This window comes from Symsagittifera roscoffensis, chromosome 3 (assembly GCF_963678635.1).
Source record: "Symsagittifera roscoffensis chromosome 3, txSymRosc1.1, whole genome shotgun sequence".
Lineage (NCBI taxonomy): Eukaryota > Metazoa > Xenacoelomorpha > Acoela > Convolutidae > Symsagittifera > Symsagittifera roscoffensis.
The window spans coordinates 73,990,339-74,007,395 of NC_087064.1; the positions used below are offsets into that span (position 1 = coordinate 73,990,339).

Genomic DNA, 17,057 nt, shown 5'->3' on the forward strand with positions numbered 1-17,057 from the left:
CAGTGTTGCGACGTTATTGATCTAATTGGCCTTCACGTTAACTCTAGAAAGATCAAAAACTCTGAGCAGGAGATGTATTTTGTAAAGTCAAACTTTCAATTGGGTCAATTAAATACTCTTTGAAAAAGTCAATAACGATATTTTTATACAAGGTCATAAAATTTTTCCAAGTTAATTTTTTCATATTCAATGGCAGTTTGCTCTCATTTGTTGAGAAACTGGTACCAACTCATTTGAAGTTTCCAACAACCGGTTTTCGAAAAGTTTCCGAAAAAAATATTCTTTATGGTGAAAATACTTGTCATACAACTTTCATATATGGAAACTGTATGGTAAGCATGTATTTCAAAAAAATTAAAGCCATTTTTTCTATCAGCAGTTTGTTCAGCAGTGCTCAAAAGCCGCAAAAATCTTTTAATTTATTTTTCAATTGTTTTTTGAAAATGTATGAAAACTGTATGATAATCATTTTCTCCATAGACTTGATGTATGGAATAGTATGATAAGATTTTTTGTTATATGGAATTGTATGATAAGCATTTTCGGTCTACGGAGTTCAACCCGGGTAGTCATTTTCAACATAAATTTTCTGCACCATCTGAAAACAATAGACGTCTTGATTTGAAAATGAAAACGATGCGTCAAGGAGCCGACACGTTCACCAACCAACTCCTTCGGTATTGTTTTATGACTTTTTTTCAAATAAAATTAATCACTGGTGTTTTCCTACATTCACGCTTCGTTATTATGCAACCTTTGAAGGTAATCTTGGTGTCAAATTTTGTAACATGATGTGATTTAATTATCAGTTTTTAGAGAACAGCCAAACAAGCTTCGTAGATCTTTTGAATGATTCTCATGCATATTTTCGTATCTTAGATAGTGACGCTTCTTCGCTCTGTCGTAAAAATGTAATATTTTAGATACTTTTATTTTCAACTTAATTGACAAGTTAATTAGCACACCTTCGCGCTTGTAAAATTTAGCTTTAAATATGCCGAGCTTCGAATTCATTTTTGAACAATCTTGTCTATAATATTTATAGCATTGCGTTTAAGCCATTTTTTGTGCGTAACTGCAGTGGCTTCTTGATTTTACACTGATAGTTATTCATCTGATAGATTAATAATATAGTTGGACCACCCGTAACAATCAGTTGATAACTGGCAAAAACAGCTTTTAATAACTGGCAAATTAAAGTGAGTCCCCTGTGGACATGTCAGCAACAATCGCCAGCTCGGAGGTTGGGGATCAATCCCTCGACATGCCTGGTTACACACCACCGATCATCGCCAGCTCGGAGGTTGGGGATCAATCCCCAGGCATGCCTGGTTACGTGCCACCAACAATCGCCAGCTCGGAGGTTGGGGATCAATCCCCAGACATGCCTGGTTACGTGCCACCAACCATCACCAGCTCGGAGGTTGGGGATCAATCCCCAGACATGCCTGGTTACGTGCCACCAACCATCGCCAGCTCGGAGGTTGGGGATCAATCCCCAGACATGCCTGGTTACGTGCCACCAACCATCGCCAGCTCGGAGGTTGGGGATCAATCCCCAGACATGCCTGGTTACGTGCCACCAACCATCGCCAGCTCGGAGGTTGGGGATCAATCCCCAGACATGCCTGGTTACGTGCCACCAACAATCGCCAGCTCGGAGGTTGGGGATCAATCCCCAGACATGCCTGGTTACGTGCCACCAACCATCGCCAGCTCGGAGGTTGGGGATCAATCCCCAGACATGCCTGGTTACGTGCCACCAACCATCACCAGCTCGGAGGTTGGGGATCAATCCCCAGACATGCCTGGTTACGTGCCAGTAACCATCACCAGCTCGGAGGTTGGGGATCAATCCCCAGACATGCCTGGTTACGTGCCACCAACCATCACCAGCTCGGAGGTTGGGGGTCGACCCCACGACATGCATGGTTACATGCCAGTAACCATCGGCAACGGGGAGGTTGGGGATCAATCCCTGGACATGCATGGTTACATGCCAGCAACCATCGCCAGCTGGGGGGTTGGGGATCAATCCTCAGACTCCGCGACAACATCTAAGGGCGGCGCCTCGAAATGGACAGGACTTAGGAAAGCGCTGGGCGTGGCAAAAAAGAAGGAGAAACCCTCAAAATGGATAGGAATTCGGTCGGCGTTGGGGATATCAGGCGAGACATTGATTCCAGAGATTGTGGCTTCAACTAGTGTTTTCTGGGTGTTCTTCTGGATAATTGCCTACGTTGGTTTAAGCGGCATGTTAGTTTATTTATAAAGCTTATCTGTGATCCTGCAACCTTTAGACTGTAGCAGTGGGGGGGGGGGGTTGGGATTTAAAGCGATGTTTACAAATTGAAACTGGGATTAGAATAGCACGTTATGCAAAGATGTAAAACTATTTCACTAAGACACTGTTTAAAATTTGGGATCTTTTCCAATTTCCCACCCCCTCGTAAAATTACAAAATAAAGCTGTGCAAAAACTGTTCACACGGCAATTTTCATGTGAGAAATGCAAAAATTTGTTGACCTGTTCACGCTGACACGATTTGATGCAGTTTTTAACATAAAAGGTTATTTTAAATAAACTTTTATATATTGATTTTCAGAAAAAATCAAAGGGGGGACTGGAAAAGAGCAGCTCATAAGATAAGCGAGAGCAGAAATGGTGGGTACTGGGTACTGACTAAACTAGTAGCACATAAACTTAAAAATTTTCAAAAAAAACTGAACAAAAGGAAAATACGAACAAAACAAGACTGCTCCTAAAAGGCGACAATCTGATTGCTCCGACTCTCCGCTTACTTCGATCTAAAAATTTTGTTAGAAAAAAAAGTTCAAAAAATGTTGAGAATTTTGAATTTTATAAAATTCATTCCTTGATTTCATCACTCCTTAAGTTGTGTAAATATTTTGAATTCGGGAACAGATTATTAAGAAAAAAAAGCTCGGAGAAAACACATCACAAGTTAATTATCCCAATTGACTTGTAGCCGTCAAAAATTTTGTGGCCCCAGTCCCAGCTTTGCAAACAAATCACAGGTGAAATATCTTGTAAAAACTGAGCACTTGGCAACAATACTAGCAGTGAAATGCCTTTTGAAACAAACTTTTTGGCACTTGTTTTGGCAAAATTGTGTCTAGAGCACAGATTTTGGACGTTTTGTATCGATCCACAATTTGATTTTTGGGTGCACCCTTTTCCTCCAATTTAAACAAATGTGAGCTAAAATTGGCATAATAGAATCTCAAATACTAATAAACTTTTGTTTTGGGAATCAAAGCGTGGAAATGCGGAGTGGGCTGCGTCTCAGAACCCCAAAAACTTATCTTTATCCCCCCTCATTTTTAAATTTATACCCTTTATGCTAAGTTCATTACAGCATCAAACATTTCACGACTGTTATCGTTTGAGCATTAGGCAACAATATTTTTCAGACAATAGAAAAACATTTTGTCAAAAACTACCGGTTGAAAAAAATGAAAGAACCACTTCAAGCGCAAAGATTATGTCGTTTTTTTTGAAATTCAGATAATAAACCAAAATCATTTTTTCGCCACACAGAAAAAGCTCTTTCCTACGTTTTGAAAAACGATGGAGTCGTGCCATATTATGATATACCAATCGACCTTCGGTTAAATTCCTTCATAGGAGCAGTTTCTATAACTTTGTGAAAGGGAACTCGAAAATCTTCATACCCTGTTAAGGTCAGCCAAATTGATAAAACGAGCTCTACCTTGCATTTAAATATAAACAGTATTCACTAAGAAAGGAACTCATGATAGCTACAGACCATCAAGCTGTATTATCGGATAGAGCTAATAAAACTTATCAGTTTAGAGTAACAAGGTGGGCTGACATATTATTACCAGTCTTGCTCGCCAGTCTTGCTAATAACGAAAAACGAATAAACTCAAAATAACATATAACCGAAATCGTTTGCCGAGCTCATGCAGGAACCAAATTCGGAGCAATTGAGCAGTGGGACATCACAACAAGTGACATTAGTGGCCGAAAGAGACAGTGAGGAAATGGTCAGTAACAACAAGAGTCCAAGGAAACGGAGTATCAAAAATCGAACACGGGAATTTCTAGAATTTTCGTTCCAGCTAGATGACTATCAAATCGCCTATCAGTACTACCAGCTTCCGCAGAACACGTCTCGAAAAGAGTAAGATATCAACTGTCACAACAACTAGAGACGGAGGCGATGGACAATCTTGCCAAATTGTTCAGTAAAAGTCTGCTCGCAGAACTATTTTCAGAGGACACTTGGCTTGACAGGATGAGACGAGCAATCGAGACGAAGGTCAAGCTCGGATGGGAACTAACGGGGCCCTACACAGACCCCTTGTGGAGCTCAACGAGCGTAGTCGACGACTGCATACTGGTCGACAACAGACTTGCGATGCCGGATAAACTCGGAAAAGCAGTACTGAAGCAACTCCACTGGCCACCCGGGTCAAGAAGCGATGTTAGACGTGTCCATGGACTTATGGGCGCCATATATGCATGGAGACAGCATGAATATGGCTGAAAAATTGTAAGAATTGTACGAGATATAGTAAAAACCTAATTCCAAAAACGCCTCAAAACTATTAGCACTCTTAGCACAACCCGGACAGGAGTGACAACTAGACTAAAGCAGGGCCAAATAAAATAAGCAAAGGTAAGAAAAAATACCTTTTAATAGCGACAGATCGTTTCTCAAAATTTCCATTAACGAAAATAACAAAATCCACCGATAACGTTCCTCGAAAATAACGTTCCTCGAAAGTTTGTAGATACGCACGGAATACCTGATGCGATTAGAACAGACCAATTCTCAAGGTTCAAGTGCAAACGTGTGAAAAATTTTTGTGCAAATCACAACATCAAACATATCTTTTATCAAATAGATGACCATCGAGGCTGCGGTCTAGTTGAACGCCTGATACAAACGATAAAAATAAAGATAACGGGTTATGCTACTGGAGGAAAATGTTTCTGCAATGAAGTTATGCTTAAGCACACTAGTTTGAGATCTGGTCAAAACCGAAAATGGTTAAGGTTTGAAGCTCCCTTTGTTAGACTTCCGCTAACAGAATTCACAATTCAAAAGAAAAAAATCATTACAAATTCTGCCACTTTAGACAAACAACATCTGGAGTGGTCAGCACTCACAGCGTCCCAACTGAAACGACGACTTGATAATAGCAGGGACCACAAGAAAATTGTGCAACAGAGACAACTTAGACGTAAGGTCAGTCCAATTTTCAAACAGCAGACCGCAAATCAGAAAGAGAGAGAACGACAGCGAGTACTGAAAAACTTCATGGAGGCAAAGGCGGCCTGTAACGAGATGCAGGATGCAACGAAATGCAGTTGGACTATAATGAGAAGTTTAGTTTCGTAGGTGAAAAAACGGATCACAATCTAAAAAGAACAAATTAGACAAAAAAAAAACGGTCAGGAAAACGGTGCTTTCTAATCGAAAAAGGAAAATACCTAAAAAGGCAGTCCGGAAAAAGGCTTACAATTTCGAAAGCAATTCCGATAGATCAGGAAACAGAGTCAACAGTCACTAACAAAAAAGGGCTCTATAGAGAAAGTAAGACATCGCAATTGCAAAAAGAGAGCTGGGGAAGAGAAGAAGAAAAGAACAGCGGCCTGAAACCAAAGCAGCGGTGGAGAAAACGTTATCGGATTCAAAGTCAAGTGATTACATCACAGAAGACTGACCTCCAAAAGATTCTTAGGCACGAGATTTCCTACAAAGTAAAAAAACAGTGAAATCAAAAGATACAGAGGCTAACAGCGGAACAAACTTGGGGACTGAGAGATTGAGACCGAACAAAGGACGCCCACATCCAAAAACTCAAGATGAAGTCATATTAACGCCGTCGGAGAAGAAACAAAAGCTGTCAGCACATTCAGATAAAAAGTTGAAGGCGCTCGCTAACGCAAAGAAAGACCACGAAGATGCCGGACTAATGGCATCAACGCCAATCGGAAGGAACAGAAAAAGAAACGATTAGAAAAGGAATGTCGCAGAAAAAAGTCTCAATGCTTTCGAAAAAGACGAAACAAGTCACGAGGAACGAGTACAAATGGCTTAACAGATACACAAAAGATGACTTGAAAAAAAAAACGGTCGAAAGACTCTTTCTGAAGGACAGCCTACAGCCGACCTCGTCAGTCGAACTGGCGCAAACCTCGCCAGAAGGTTCAGAACCGTCAAAAGAATCCATCAGGAAAGCACATTCAAGATAATGGCAACAACAGACGAGGTCAGAAGAAGCATGAGGGCCAACAAAAACAAAGAGCTGACCAAATATAGATATTTGGCGAAACACTTGGTGAAATTAGTAGACGAACAGCCACCGGAAATGTCAGAATTGTCTGAAGAATTGAAAATCGTGCTAGAACCGTGCAGGACAGAAGTAGCAACACGAAACCCTCCTAGGAGACCAACTGAGCGTCGTTTCTATCAGCTGGAAAATTATATTATCAGGTGGAAATATGAACGAACGGTGTTGGAACTTGACAAATCATTCGGGGCAGAATGGGTGATGGAACTTTAAAAAGGCCAGAAATATGAAAAAAGATGAAAACTGAAAAAACTCTAAACTGAAGTTTCGAATTGTAAAAATTTGAACAGGCAAACAGAGATTAAAATAAAAATTTGAGGTACAAAACACTTGACCCGGCAAAACTGCGATTAAAAACTGAGGTTATTAAGTTATTAAAAAATTATTTATGGAGTAAAAAATTTTTCCCTGAAAAAGCGGGAATGTGGTATTGCTATGGTACTAATGTACTAGTCAACCGTCTGTGAAATATTGTTACATAATTTGATTTAATTCGTTCCTTGAAGGTCAATCATGATGCTTGATCTAACAGATCACTTTCACATTCAGTGTGTTAATTTATAGATTATGGTCCAGGACTGTATTAAGACATGCTCATACAAAAACATTCTTTTGTACTCGTTGAATTCATTATTACGGATGCTCTGTTTGCTTATGTACCAAGAGGTGATAATTGTGTAAATTCAATGGTTGACTCAAAAATTTAGTTTTGTCGGTGGTTGTGCGAAAACATTAAAAAAAAAGCCCGGCTTTTCACATAGTAACCCCTGCTCCACAGCAAGTTACAGCCCCTGGTCGCCAGCAAATCATAGCCCCCCTCTAATACAAACTATTACTGTGGTTGGGCTTTTATTTTCTGTTTCTTAGTGGATTGGGATGGGGGCTGAAATGGGAGTTATTTTCCTTTAGAGCATCCTATTATTGCCTCTTTTGAGTAACAAAAGAATCGATCCCTATCACTGTGCGGTACCGTTTGCCAGGGACTATAATTGGAAAGAGCCTAATAATCGGAGTAGTAAAATAATTACGATGAATAGTTGTACTGATTGTGTGGCTTTTAATTTTTGCTCCTTCTAGATTTATATACCAGATGTCTGTGCTGGTGACGTCGTATCTGGCGTACGAAGTTGACACCCAGATCACCCTTGTGAAGAGTACCGAGTCCACTTTCCCTAGTGTCACCGTCTGCAACTCCAACCCACTCCGAAAGAGTCTCATCTCAAAACTCACCAAGTATGTTTCGACACCCTTCTCAGACACAAACATTCTCAAACATAAACCTCAATTTTGCTCTGCTACCACTTATTGTTTAACAAACTCGCTGGTCAAATTTTCAAATGAAATATACTATTGGAATTGTAGAAAATAGTCCACACGTCAAATTTCATTCGAATCATGCAAGAATAACGATCTTAGCTCAGATCAATAGAATTAGTTTTGACTGTGGTCAATTTTCCAACCAGCACTTTCTTAAGGACACTTCATCAAACAAATAAAGCCATTGCGCAATCTAAGTGGAAGTTTAGTATTTTTACTAGTCGATCCTTAGACTGGTGACTCTAGGTTTGCGGGCTCGAATCTTGAGAGTAAATCTTGGGTCTTTTTTTAAAAAAAAAAGAAGCTTTTTTTCAAAACACGTCTGAAAAAAAAATAGGTATTGCTTTGTTTGTTAATTAAATATACCGTATTTACGAATTAGAATTTGTGATAATAAGTTAGGTAGTCTTAATTAATTATACACTTTATTCAGGTACGAAGTGTTGGCGGAGCTTGATAGTTCAGTGGCTGGTTCCATGTTCAGCTCCCTCGGTCAAGACTTCGAAATCTCATACAGTGGCATAGTGTGCGAAGACTATCAAGAATTATGCGAGAATTCAATGGTTTGTCTGAGTTTTCTGTTTTTCCCGAGATCATCGATTTTTGTTGTTTCCAGTATCATAGGCCCAAGACATCCAAGTTTGTTTTTTATTAAAAGTTTCAATATAAAAAATACTAGGCTTTCATGATTTTTTTAACGTGCTGATTGAATGAGCAAAACCGATTTTTCAAAAAACCAAACGGGAATGAATGGCTTTGTTTGTCGCACGGTTGCTGCAAACAAAGTATGCTAGTTCAGTAACTGCTAATAAAAGTTAACGAACGAAACTATCGTTCCCACTTTGATTGATTGTGCTTGGTGCAGGGGCGGATTTAGGGGAGGGGCGGGGGGGGGGGGGCGGACGCCCCTTTCCCTCAGGGATTCGACCCCCTGCCGACCCCCTTTGGTACTTTTTAAGAAATCCATTTTTGGCCAACCGACCCAAAAATTTTTCAAAAGGCGCCTTCGGCGCCAATATATTCTATTTTTGACGGGGGAGCGCGCGCCGAAAAAACGCAATTTTTTGGTCAAAATTTTCCAAAAAGTGCCTAAAAACGCCTTTTTTGGACTGTTTTTTCAAATTTTTGCCTGCGGCGCAGAAAATGTTGCCAAAAAAGGGACTAAACCATGCTTAGCGAGAGCTCAAAATTCAATTCGGTCTACCTAAAAAAAAGTAGTTCCGAATTAGAACCCTCGAGAGAAAATCCTAGATCCGCCCCTGGCTTGGTGTGCTTTATTTTTACCAGACACTTTTCGACTATTCAACTGGCAGTTTTTGCTTGGAATTTTTCACATAATAGAATAAACATTGTTGTCTCGAGCTCGAACTTAATAAGATACTTCATCTGCGTTTATTATTCCAAAAAATGCAGGGTTTAAATATTGTCCAAATATTGTTCAAAAGAAAAAAATCATTACAAATTCTGCCACTTTAGACAAACAACATCTGGAGTGGTCAGCACTCACAGCGTCCCAACTGAAACGACGACTTGATAATAGCAGGGACCACAAGAAAATTGTGCAACAGAGACAACTTAGACGTAAGGTCAGTCCAATTTTCAAACAGCAGACCGCAAATCAGAAAGAGAGAGAACGACAGCGAGTACTGAAAAACTTCATGGAGGCAAAGGCGGCCTGTAACGAGATGCAGGATGCAACGAAATGCAGTTGGACTATAATGAGAAGTTTAGTTTCGTAGGTGAAAAAACGGATCACAATCTAAAAAGAACAAATTAGACAAAAAAAAACGGTCAGGAAAACGGTGCTTTCTAATCGAAAAAGGAAAATACCTAAAAAGGCAGTCCGGAAAAAGGCTTACAATTTCGAAAGCAATTCCGATAGATCAGGAAACAGAGTCAACAGTCACTAACAAAAAAGGGCTCTATAGAGAAAGTAAGACATCGCAATTGCAAAAAGAGAGCTGGGGAAGAGAAGAAGAAAAGAACAGCGGCCTGAAACCAAAGCAGCGGTGGAGAAAACGTTATCGGATTCAAAGTCAAGTGATTACATCACAGAAGACTGACCTCCAAAAGATTCTTAGGCACGAGATTTCCTACAAAGTAAAAAAACAGTGAAATCAAAAGATACAGAGGCTAACAGCGGAACAAACTTGGGGACTGAGAGATTGAGACCGAACAAAGGACGCCCACATCCAAAAACTCAAGATGAAGTCATATTAACGCCGTCGGAGAAGAAACAAAAGCTGTCAGCACATTAAGATAAAAAGTTGAAGGCGCTCGCTAACGCAAAGAAAGACCACGAAGATGCCGGACTAATGGCATCAACGCCAATCGGAAGGAACAGAAAAAGAAACGATTAGAAAAGGAATGTCGCAGAAAAAAGTCTCAATGCTTTCGAAAAAGACGAAACAAGTCACGAGGAACGAGTACAAATGGCTTAACAGATACACAAAAGATGACTTGAAAAAAAAAACGGTCGAAAGACTCTTTCTGAAGAACAGCCTACAGCCGACCTCGTCAGTCGAACTGGCGCAAACCTCGCCAGAAGGTTCAGAACCGTCAAAAGAATCCATCAGGAAAGCACATTCAAGATAATGGCAACAACAGACGAGGTCAGAAGAAGCATGAGGGCCAACAAAAACAAAGAGCTGACCAAATATAGATATTTGGCGAAACACTTGGTGAAATTAGTAGACGAACAGCCACCGGAAATGTCAGAATTGTCTGAAGAATTGAAAATCGTGCTAGAACCGTGCAGGACAGAAGTAGCAACACGAAACCCTCCTAGGAGACCAACTGAGCGTCGTTTCTATCAGCTGGAAAATTATATTATCAGGTGGAAATATGAACGAACGGTGTTGGAACTTGACAAATCATTCGGGGCAGAATGGGTGATGGAACTTTAAAAAGGCCAGAAATATGAAAAAAGATGAAAACTGAAAAAACTCTAAACTGAAGTTTCGAATTGTAAAAATTTGAACAGGCAAACAGAGATTAAAATAAAAATTTGAGGTACAAAACACTTGACCCGGCAAAACTGCGATTAAAAACTGAGGTTATTAAGTTATTAAAAAATTATTTATGGAGTAAAAAATTTTTCCCTGAAAAAGCGGGAATGTGGTATTGCTATGGTACTAATGTACTAGTCAACCGTCTGTGAAATATTGTTACATAATTTGATTTAATTCGTTCCTTGAAGGTCAATCATGATGCTTGATCTAACAGATCACTTTCACATTCAGTGTGTTAATTTATAGATTATGGTCCAGGACTGTATTAAGACATGCTCATACAAAAACATTCTTTTGTACTCGTTGAATTCATTATTACGGATGCTCTGTTTGCTTATGTACCAAGAGGTGATAATTGTGTAAATTCAATGGTTGACTCAAAAATTTAGTTTTGTCGGTGGTTGTGCGAAAACATTAAAAAAAAAGCCCGGCTTTTCACATAGTAACCCCTGCTCCACAGCAAGTTACAGCCCCTGGTCGCCAGCAAATCATAGCCCCCCTCTAATACAAACTATTACTGTGGTTGGGCTTTTATTTTCTGTTTCTTAGTGGATTGGGATGGGGGCTGAAATGGGAGTTATTTTCCTTTAGAGCATCCTATTATTGCCTCTTTTGAGTAACAAAAGAATCGATCCCTATCACTGTGCGGTACCGTTTGCCAGGGACTATAATTGGAAAGAGCCTAATAATCGGAGTAGTAAAATAATTACGATGAATAGTTGTACTGATTGTGTGGCTTTTAATTTTTGCTCCTTCTAGATTTATATACCAGATGTCTGTGCTGGTGACGTCGTATCTGGCGTACGAAGTTGACACCCAGATCACCCTTGTGAAGAGTACCGAGTCCACTTTCCCTAGTGTCACCGTCTGCAACTCCAACCCACTCCGAAAGAGTCTCATCTCAAAACTCACCAAGTATGTTTCGACACCCTTCTCAGACACAAACATTCTCAAACATAAACCTCAATTTTGCTCTGCTACCACTTATTGTTTAACAAACTCGCTGGTCAAATTTTCAAATGAAATATACTATTGGAATTGTAGAAAATAGTCCACACGTCAAATTTCATTCGAATCATGCAAGAATAACGATCTTAGCTCAGATCAATAGAATTAGTTTTGACTGTGGTCAATTTTCCAACCAGCACTTTCTTAAGGACACTTCATCAAACAAATAAAGCCATTGCGCAATCTAAGTGGAAGTTTAGTATTTTTACTAGTCGATCCTTAGACTGGTGACTCTAGGTTTGCGGGCTCGAATCTTGAGAGTAAATCTTGGGTCTTTTTTAAAAAAAAAAAGAAGCTTTTTTTCAAAACACGTCTGAAAAAAAAATAGGTATTGCTTTGTTTGTTAATTAAATATACCGTATTTACGAATTAGAATTTGTGATAATAAGTTAGGTAGTCTTAATTAATTATACACTTTATTCAGGTACGAAGTGTTGGCGGAGCTTGATAGTTCAGTGGCTGGTTCCATGTTCAGCTCCCTCGGTCAAGACTTCGAAATCTCATACAGTGGCATAGTGTGCGAAGACTATCAAGAATTATGCGAGAATTCAATGGTTTGTCTGAGTTTTCTGTTTTTCCCGAGATCATCGATTTTTGTTGTTTCCAGTATCATAGGCCCAAGACATCCAAGTTTGTTTTTTATTAAAAGTTTCAATATAAAAAATACTAGGCTTTCATGATTTTTTTAACGTGCTGATTGAATGAGCAAAACCGATTTTTCAAAAAACCAAACGGGAATGAATGGCTTTGTTTGTCGCACGGTTGCTGCAAACAAAGTATGCTAGTTCAGTAACTGCTAATAAAAGTTAACGAACGAAACTATCGTTCCCACTTTGATTGATTGTGCTTGGTGCAGGGGCGGATTTAGGGGAGGGGCGGGGGGGGGGGGGGGCGGACGCCCCTTTCCCTCAGGGATTCGACCCCCTGCCGACCCCCTTTGGTACTTTTTAAGAAATCCATTTTTGGCCAACCGACCCAAAAATTTTTCAAAAGGCGCCTTCGGCGCCAATATATTCTATTTTTGACGGGGGAGCGCGCGCCGAAAAAACGCAATTTTTTGGTCAAAATTTTCCAAAAAGTGCCTAAAAACGCCTTTTTTGGACTGTTTTTTCAAATTTTTGCCTGCGGCGCAGAAAATGTTGCCAAAAAAGGGACTAAACCATGCTTAGCGAGAGCTCAAAATTCAATTCGGTCGACCTAAAAAAAAGTAGTTCCGAATTAGAACCCTCGAGAGAAAATCCTAGATCCGCCCCTGGCTTGGTGTGCTTTATTTTTACCAGACACTTTTCGACTATTCAACTGGCAGTTTTTGCTTGGAATTTTTCACATAATAGAATAAACATTGTTGTCTCGAGCTCGAACTTAATAAGATACTTCATCTGCGTTTATTATTCCAAAAAATGCAGGGTTTAAATATTGTCCATTTGGTAATTTGAAATAATTAAAACGCGATATCTTTCGTGCTATCAATTTTTAAGCAGAGATTTAATGCATATTAGAAATCATAACAAGTTTTATGAGACATACAGCTTGACCTATTAAAAACTCTGCAAAACGTATCAAAAAGTAATTTTATTAATTCTTGTCTTATTTGTGTTAATGAACAAAAACATTATTGATTTATCTAGGTCCAATGATTTGTTTGTTTTGCTCGAGAAATTGTTTGAAAAGTTGTTCACGCCCAGATTTAATTTTTTGCTGTTTCTTATCTAAGTTTGATTCAAACTCTTTTCGTAAAAGCAGGGTAAGTAACAAAATTTATTATCAAATTAAGGAAGAGGAAATTGCGCAAAAGGGCGCGGTTGATGTCTACTAATAAGAAACATTTCAGCTATTTAAAGAAAATGACGGAAAAATTGTGGTCGAGATGATTTTGTGATTTCTCCAAGACAAATGTCATGTCGACTTTTTAACCACCAGTTTTTGACGGAACTAGTTTATATCATTCAAAAAGTTTTGTTGACCGAATAAAAATTGTTTTTTTTCAGTTGTGATCATTTTTGGTGTACTGTTATAGGGGTTTAAGGATTACTGTTTATAGAGGGTTGATCCGCCCTAAAAATTGTTCGAAATTGAATTGAGGCATGCTTGTTGTTCTATTTTTTGTTTTGCTGTCTGCGAAATCTATAAGTTTGTACCTTAAATAGCTTGTGGGTGATGTTATTTTTTCGTTTTTTTTTGGAAATCTTAATCCATTTTTTTTAAACGAGCGGTTAATCCGTAGACCTAAAAAGGCAGCTGAAACAATCAAGGCTTTGCCCTGATAACAGCATTCTTGTTAGATTTGGCAGCGGAATAATCAATTTGAGTTTTTGATCTAGTTTTCTCAATTTGGTTTATTCTTCTTTAAAAAATGTCACTCATAAACTGTTCAAGTATACTTAATTGTATTTTCTGAGATAACAAGCATCAGAATGGGGACCGACCTTTTACCAGACCGATCTTTTACCAAAAAAATGTAAGATGGAGCTTTTACCAGATTTGATTAAAAATTTTGATTGATAGACGTAATGGCACCATTTTGGCGCCATCATCAAAACATTGCAGTTCATACCTTGATTTTAAAAAATATCCGAAAATTTTGAACAATTTTCTGAGTTGGCAAGTTTTTAGTTTCACAAAAAAATCAAGCATACAAACAGAGCAACTTCTTGTTGTACAAATGAAAGTGGAGGACCTGTTTTTTTCTCACTGATTAACTTCATGTATACGAATTTGACAGCAGCCAAGTTTTTGCACTTTTTCTTACATTAACTGCGTCTTATTAGCTAGTAAATAGCTCTGAAACTTTGATGCTGGCTTATTCATGTCATTTTGGTGAGCTTCAAAATGTTTGATTTGGCGATTTGCTTTATCTGTTGTCTTTGGCTTGTTTGTTTTTACATCATATTCACAAAACAATTTATTAGCTATTTGATGGTATTTTTTCTAATTTGAGTCTTCTGAAGGTATTTTGTTCGAAGGTATTTTGTCTAAGTCGAATTTTCTCAACTCTCTGGACAAATCGTAGATAAAATTCTGCTGGTACATGTCTAGATTACGTGCATGTTTTTCATCATCTCCCCAATTGGAGGTCCGCGACTTGTGTTCGCACATTAACTTCGGGTCCAGGTGCTCATTTTATGTTTCAACATTTACACTCGAGCACAATGTCGGTACTGGCCAAAAAGAACCCGTACATACTAAATGTTCTGATTCAGATCTGAAATAGTCTTTTTCAGATCTAAATTTCAGATTTGAAATGGGTTGTGAAATGTTAAAGCTTGGATACTTTAGGAGTGGGTTATTTCAAATCTAACTTCAAATCTGAAATTTTTTTCTTGGTTATTTCAGGTCTGAAAAAATGTATTTCAGATCTATTTTCAGATCTGAAATTTAGGGGGCCGATCGTTTAGCAGACCAATCTTTCAGCAGAAAAAGTGAAAAAAGAGTCTTTTAGCAGACCAACGCAATAAACTGATGCATGCTTGATTGGCAGACTTAAAAAACGCTCAGTCTGGGCCAAGCTTACCCAACTAAGACAATAGTTTCGCAATTTCTCAACAAAAAAATACAACAGTCTTAATGGGGACCGATTGTTTAGCAGACCAATCTTTTGGCATAAAAATTGAAAACTGAGTCTTTTAGCAGACCAACGTAAAAAAAAAGTGATGGATGATTGATTGACAGGCTCAAAATGACGCTCAGTCTGGGGCCAAGCTTCCCCAATTAAGTCAATTATCTCACGATTCGTCAACAAAACTATCAACTTCAAAAACACTCGCGCTGAACTTAAGCGCAGCGGAGCCAGCGGTCGCTAATCACCAATGCCGTGTTTGAAGTTAGCTATCACAGTTTATAATTGTTCTGAGTCTGCTAAAATCTCTAGCACCAGTCTTAATTAGCGACAAAACAAAGATTTACGCGCACAAAATCGCTCGTGTTGAGTTGAAGCGGTCGCTAATTGCCAATGCCGCGTTTGTAGTTAACTTTCTGACTTGCTAATTGTTCTGGGTGTGCTAAAAGATTGGTCTGCTAAAAAACCGGTCGGCTAAAATCCCTCGTACCAAAATTAAGTTTTTCTTGGTTATTTCAGTGCTGAAAAAGTAATAATTTTGACTCAATGTTTGCTATTTTTGGAACTTTTGTATTTGATAGTTTCTGCTAGCTACTAGCAGGTACTCAGCAAAGTCTCAAATGTTTCCTTTAAGCAAAAGATATGAAATAAAGAATTTCAGATCTGAGAATCAACTAATGTAAGATATGAAGACTTTCAGATCTTGCACAGAAAATCCCCTGGGTACGGGTAGTCGAGATGGGGTTTTGAGTGGAGCATAAGCTCAAAAACTGCCTCGAGCAAGGTCGAAACATCCCAGGTTGACCTGCGTACACCGAAAATCAAGCCTATGGAAAAATGCTTGTCGAAAATTTTCGTACAATTTCGGAAAATGTTTGAAAAAAGGTATAAACTAAATTCTGAGGCTATTTGATTCGAATAAAACAGTCTGGTGATGAAAAAATTGAGGTTGATGAAAAAAATGCTATATAATAAAATTTGGTCGACCACAGTCGATACATACCTCTAGCTCGGTCGAAACATACCGTGAGAACGATCGAAATATACCGATCGTCCAGCGGTTAGACGAAGCCAAATACGTAAAATACTAAATTTATATCAACCAATTTTTTAACGTGTTCGAATCAAATTGAAAACCGGAGAATCGATTAAAAAAATTCGCACAAAAATAATTTACCTCATGATCATCTCGAGACCAAAATTTTTTTTTCTTTTTTTTCTAGCGCCGAGCTTACAGTCACGCCAAGAACTTAGAGCATAGATAATTCGGCATAATTCAAAAGAAACTTCCGCATATTCCCGAAGGTCGCGTTTTAAAGTTTTAGAAGTTTTAAATTTTTTATAGTCACGCAAAAAAAGATAAAATTTTTGAAACAGGTTTTTTAAGCTGTTTTTGGAAAAGTACAATAAAAACTCTGCTCAGAAAGAAACCTGTAAATTGGTGACAAACACAATTAGGGTTTTTGGTTTGAATTGTGGTCAATAATTCATTCATTCTCCAAAAAGCTGTCAAGAATTCATGCTTCGAAAACCTAGCTGAATGAATGAATGAATGTTTCAGAAAATGTTTGGTCGTTGTCAGTTCTATTAACAAAACAAAGTCATTTGCTCTAGACACCTACGAAGCGGATGTCCCTAGAAGCGCAAGTTTGCAGGCTGTTGACGCTGTTCAAGGCATGTTTATTGCGTCTTTAAAGTTGACTTAAACTATTGAACGTTTTTGCATCTTTGATGTTGATCTAAATTATTGGACAGTTTTGCGTTTTTGATGTTGATGTAAAATTGGGGCTAGATCGGTGCGCACCCACAGAGTCGCAT

At 38.6% G+C, this 17,057-nt stretch overlaps 1 protein-coding gene across 1 annotated transcript in view; it reads left to right on the plus strand.

Annotated features, from left to right (window-relative positions):
* Nucleotides 1-1,038: 1,038 nt before the first annotated feature.
* Nucleotides 1,039-17,057, plus strand: part of LOC134841829 (uncharacterized) — a gene marked incomplete at its 3' end in the record, with an annotated part of 36,526 nt that continues 20,507 nt past the window's right edge. Inside the window, 6 exon segments of the mRNA XM_063857868.1 lie at nucleotides 1,039-2,256; nucleotides 7,425-7,580; nucleotides 8,098-8,227; nucleotides 9,110-9,399; nucleotides 11,435-11,590; nucleotides 12,108-12,237. Coding sequence (XP_063713938.1) covers nucleotides 1,217-2,256; nucleotides 7,425-7,580; nucleotides 8,098-8,227; nucleotides 9,110-9,399; nucleotides 11,435-11,590; nucleotides 12,108-12,237 — 1,902 coding nt within the window.